Below are 4,994 nucleotides of genomic sequence, written 5' to 3' on the forward strand. Positions count from 1 at the left end.
AGAGGACACTGGGGTCCCCAGAAAGGCTCCACCCAACTCAGGAGGAGGAGGAGGAGGAGGAGGAGGAGGAGGAGGAGGAGAGCACTGGGACGGGCACAGAATTAGGTCACTCAGGGATCCTACCAAGCTGAGAACCTCTCCTCAAAGATGAAGGCAGCTGCCTGTGCTTTGAATGGAGTTGGGGCAATGTGCCCAATGAATTGGATTAATTACTCAAAAGCCAGGGAAATTTGCTTCTGCCAGGAAAACCACTTTCCTCTTTAATACAAACTCCACTCAGCCCTGCCAGCCTCCCTCAAATTAGGCTGCAGCTGCAAACCAAACCCAGTATACCACACCCAGGCACGGGACAGCTCCCCAGCAAACTGAACTATGGGGGACTCAGCTATCAGGGGAAAAAGTCGGGGAAGATGCTGTCTGCTTCGTCCTTCAGGGCCAGGCCAGGGCTGCCAAAATCCAAGCCCCACAGCTCCCCAGGACCAGCCTGGAGCTCCTGGGAGCAAAGCTCAGGGTCTCCGATGAAGCTTGGCTCTGCCCCATCCACTGGGCTGCTCCTGGCAAGGGCTGGGCATCCTCTACCCTCCACCGACCCTGGAAGGAAAGGAATCATCCATAAGGCAGGCATGCACCTCAGACACTGGCCAAAGACCGGTCACAGCATGGTAGGGGTTCCCATGCTCCTACCACAGTGTCCATTCTAGGTGCCTGCTGCCCCACTGTGGGAGAATGTGAACCCCATTTCTCTCCTCCCAGTGAGGTAGGATGAAGCCAACTCTGGTGATCCGACTCTCATGCCCCAGCCTCAGGAGATGCTCTCCATGCCAGAACCACAGCGGGGTTCACTCAACACCGGATCCTGAAGGTTGAGGCGATGCAGAACACCTGACTTGTCCTGGTGCTGACGTCGGAACATTACTGAGAACACCCAGGACTCGCACAGCCACTTCCACATATCATGTGCTCATGTCACTGCATATGGTCAGACTTTACTCTGTCCCTGCCTGTCATCCTGAACACCGCCAGATGGGGGAGATGACTTGGGGACCTTGGGTCAGAGAGCAAGCTGGGATTGGATACAGTCTCCCGGTCCTGTCTGGTTGGACACAGGCCCCAGAGCCAGGGCCGGTGTGGGGAAAGGCAGCCCAGGCTCACTCACCCATCCACCAATCAGGATTGGTGGTCATCAGAAAGGATGCTCCATCCACCACTTCGGACCCTGCCCCCGTGGTGTACCTGGAGATGAGAAGATCCCCGAGTTGCCACAAGTGCACCTAGACACTAGAAACGCAACAGAAACACAGCCCCATCCTGCAAAGGCCCTTCAGAGTCCACGGAGGCTGGCTCCAACAGGACCAATTGTAGAAATTGCAGCCAAAGGGCACAGGCCATAGCCATTGGGCTCTGCTGCACAGAGGTCTGTGCTGGCTTCTCCAGCCATAGCTTCATCGCTCCCTCTGCCTCCCACACCCCAGCTGGTGTGTGCTCCCCAAACACAAAATTATTTCACCATCAGCCCAAACAAAAGACAATTAGGAGACAAAAATGTTTTAGAAACAAGTATCAGAAAGCCACATGGTGAGCCTGGCGTGGGCCAGCTGCCTGGGCCTCCCCTCAGTGTGGTGTAGAAGTCAGGACCAGAAGCTTCCAGAAGTGGAGAAAAGCAGAGACTAGTGCTAGGCCAGAGGCAGGCCAGTGACACACATACTCAGAAGCACCCACCTGGCATCAGGCACAGATGACAAGACCAAGTTGGCCTCCTCAGCCAGCATGCCCGAAGATTCAGTGTCTCCGGCCAGGGATGCCACCTGGTGTGACCCACCAGGAACAATGTCACTTGCCTCAGGAGTGGCTGGCTGCCATGAGGGAGGGAACCAGGGTGGGAGTCCAGGACCCAAGCTAGAAGACTCTAACAGGGAGAAGACAGGTTAGCCCACGTGCCTTAGGCCGGGTACTGTCCTACAGTGTGTGCATGTGAGAGCCAGAAGTACTGGACAACAGGTGACCACGCAGGGGACTGTCCAAAACCAGGTGTCCGACTCTGGGTCAGGGGAGGTTCCTGGAAAAGTAGTCCCTAGGCCTTGGGTGGCTCACATGGGACCAGTCAGAAGTCCCCTTAGGACTGCTCCTATGAGCTTGGGCTCCTTCCTCCCTCAGACCAGCTGACTATCCCCAGCCCCTGTGTATGAGGCTTAGAACCCCTGCTGGCCAGCTGAGACTTGTAGACATGGCAAATATAAACGATGGGAGACCAAACATCCAAGAAGGGAAAACTGGCATGAGAGCCAGCCCACCTGGTGACTCACTGGTACCTCCTGACCAGGGCTTGGCATTGGAGAACAAGACCCCATGCACTGGAAAACAGCTGGAAAAGCTGCAGGCCTCACAACCGCCCCGATTTCAGCAGAGGCAGAGGCGAGACAGCCAGCTGTTCTAGACTCTGGGCATGGGGGAGGCAGCCCTTTCAGCCCCAGCAACAGTCATTTCAGGGTCATAGGTCACCTGGTTCACCGAATGACAATGCGCTCTGGCGAGTACCAGGGCAGGAGGAAGGTCTCTCCAGCAGCTCTGACACTCTCTCAGCAGCTTGGCTCTGGTCTGTATCCAGCATCCCACAGCCCGGGGGGTCCTGTACCCTGAGAAAATATAAGACATTGAGGAGTTCAGAGCCCCAGAGAGCAGAAGAACCAAGTAACACTCCCCCATCTTCCCAGTGCCCCATGTCCGCTGACGAGATCACCCTGTGTAGTGTACTGTCACAGCAGGCTCTCGAGGGACCATCTAAAGGCATTTGCGCATGAGCAGTGATGTCACAGGTGTGTGCACACTCTTACACAGCGAATGCTACTGCTCAGACAGAGCCCCAGGGAGACTAACCGAGCCACAGCAGGTGCTTTTGCTGTCCCGGAGTCTGGCTTGCTCTCTGCGACCTGATTCGCCAGGGTTACCTGCAGAACATCACCCTGCCACATGTGCCACATCTCCTGGGAAGGCTGAGGAACCTGGAGTTTAAACACACAAAGACCAGCCAGAAACTCAGGGTCACCCCGGGAAAGACGTGTGTGGACTGAAGCGTCACTCCTCAAACAGCCCCCGCCCCCGCTCGGGTCAGGCTGTATCCACCCATGCACCCCAAGTGTACATGGGACTCAGAATAGAGCAGCAGTCTTAGGCTCAAAGGGTAGATGTCTGAGTGTGAGTGCTCTTGGCCAAAACTGGACATATGGAGACCCTGAAACTCCCACACACTGGCATCACATACAGGCAACACCTGCCCCCCTAAGGAGACTACCAACTGGTATGGTTTGAATGTGTCATGGGGTGCACTGTGGTCGCCTTGGGCTGAAGGCTGGGGCCCAAGAAGACAAGGGGCACGGTGCCCTTAAACAAGGATATCCCATAGCAGACACCTGACAAGGCCGGCCTGCTTAAGACTCACAGAGACTTGCTCCCAGCTAGGGTCCATGCTGTGGGCAAGCTGGAGGAAGTACACAGTCATCTCCAGGACAGTTGCCATGTCCTCCCGCCGGCCATCAAACTGAGGCAGTAGAGCCCGCAAGCGCTCACAGCTCAACGAGATCCGCCTCCTGCTTCCAGTCAAGGGAAACAAAAATCGCACCCTCACCAGATAGCAAAAGGGCCTCTGGAACCCACCACTGAGAAGCCTCCCAGGCTCCCGAGCAGCAGGTTCAGCCCTGCCTGTCCCACTGGAACCCAGGAGACACGGCACAGCCCTGAAGCAACTCTGTTCTGGTATGTGAAAGGGTGAATTGTAGTAACACCCGGCCTACTCCACAAAGCTGAGTTTACTTTGGGATCCGGTTTTAATCCTGGTTGGTCCAGATGAGTATAAGCTCATTAAACCACAGACCTAAACTCCTCCACCCCATTGGCATATACTGCCCACCCCGAGGCTGCCCGCACCTGCGTTCTCTCTCGCTGACCACGTTTCTCCGAAGACTGGGGCCCCAGTTCGCAGCAGCCACAGGAGCTGTGCAGAGAGCTGTGCTTTGTGAGGGAGTCTGCAAGCTGTCCCGAGTCTCAGGCTGAGGAGTCTTGCTACAGAGAAAAGAGCCAAGACCACCTATGAACCCCAGAAAAGACGCCAGTGCCCCACATGGAGAACTAGGGCATTTGGGGTGGATGTCTGCAAGAAGGGAAGTCCGGCCTGGGTCATCCGGGAATACCACCTGGCCAGCTCACGACCCCTCCCCCACCTCCTCCACGCCAAGATGGGAGCTCTGCCTGGCTGTGCCAGGTAAGGTGAAGATGTAAGTCACCCCTTAGCAAAGGTCTTGGAACCTGACCCTCTCAGAGCCCATCAACCCAAATTTTACCTGCATCCCGTAATGCCGGAGACTCCGTAATCCTCAGTGGCCCGCTCATGGCCACCGGACGCCATTGGCACGAAGTTGGAGGGAAGCAACAAGCCGGAAGCCGCAGATAGCCCCTAACTAGGCCCACCAGCCCATCCTCTCACCCACACTGTGCCCACCCCAGGAGCTCCGCATCCAACCAGCACCTGGCTGCCCACTCTTATGCAAGCGTCTCGCCACCCCTCACCCCACCCCCGCCCCGCCTGCCCACTTCGTGCTGGGCTTGCCACGCCCCTTCTCGTGTTTGACTCACTGCTTCGCGTGCAGACCTTCAGACCACGTGACCTCATCACAGCCCACGTGATAGCTTGCAGCTCTGTTTCTGGCCCCTTTGCCAGAAAGTAGCAACACAGCTGCACTCAACAGGTCTCTAGTGGATTTCTAGGGGCGTGGCCGGCGGGGCGCCCAGGCCTCGGCTTTCTCTTTTTGCTAAGCATTTGTTCGTTCCCACCCCAGGTGACTCTGCCTACGGCTCTTTGGCGCAGACTACAGGGCTGTCTGGAGTCCAGCCCTGCCCTCGAGAAGCTCACAACCTAGTTGGGAGAAGAAGGCTGTTCCACAGTGTAAGGGACCCTGGCCAGTCTCAAGAGGACTCTAGGGCGTTCAGGTGTGCTCTCTCAG

The 4,994-nt window shown here is 56.7% G+C and overlaps 1 protein-coding gene across 1 annotated transcript; it reads right to left on the reverse strand.

Moving 5' to 3' along the window:
* Positions 1 to 234: 234 nt before the first annotated feature.
* Sohlh1 (spermatogenesis and oogenesis specific basic helix-loop-helix 1) lies at positions 235 to 4,444 on the reverse strand. Its single transcript, XM_021195003.1, has 8 exons — positions 4,335 to 4,444; positions 3,922 to 4,056; positions 3,437 to 3,584; positions 2,875 to 2,999; positions 2,500 to 2,633; positions 1,720 to 1,906; positions 1,157 to 1,233; positions 235 to 591 (listed from the first exon to the last, which is right to left on the reverse strand). The coding sequence occupies exons 1-8, from the start codon at positions 4,397 to 4,399 to the stop codon at positions 389 to 391; spliced, it is 1,074 nt and encodes a 357-aa protein (XP_021050662.1). The 5' UTR covers positions 4,400 to 4,444; the 3' UTR covers positions 235 to 388.
* Positions 4,445 to 4,994: the final 550 nt, after the last annotated feature.

The sequence above is a fragment of the Mus pahari genome, chromosome 3 (assembly GCF_900095145.1).
Source record: "Mus pahari chromosome 3, PAHARI_EIJ_v1.1, whole genome shotgun sequence".
Taxonomy (NCBI): domain Eukaryota; kingdom Metazoa; phylum Chordata; class Mammalia; order Rodentia; family Muridae; genus Mus; species Mus pahari.

Coding starts and splice junctions, on each gene's coding strand:
- Sohlh1 (XM_021195003.1), bottom strand. CDS start 4,399: ATGGCGTCCGGTGGCCATGAGCGGGCCACTGAGGATTACGGAGTCTCC. Junction 3,000..3,436: donor CTAGCTGGGAGCAAGTCTCT/GTGAGTCTTAAG, acceptor TTTAAACTCCAG/GTTCCTCAGCCTTCCCAGGA. Junction 1,234..1,719: donor TCATCTGTGCCTGATGCCAG/GTGGGTGCTTCT, acceptor TCTCATCTCCAG/GTACACCACGGGGGCAGGGT.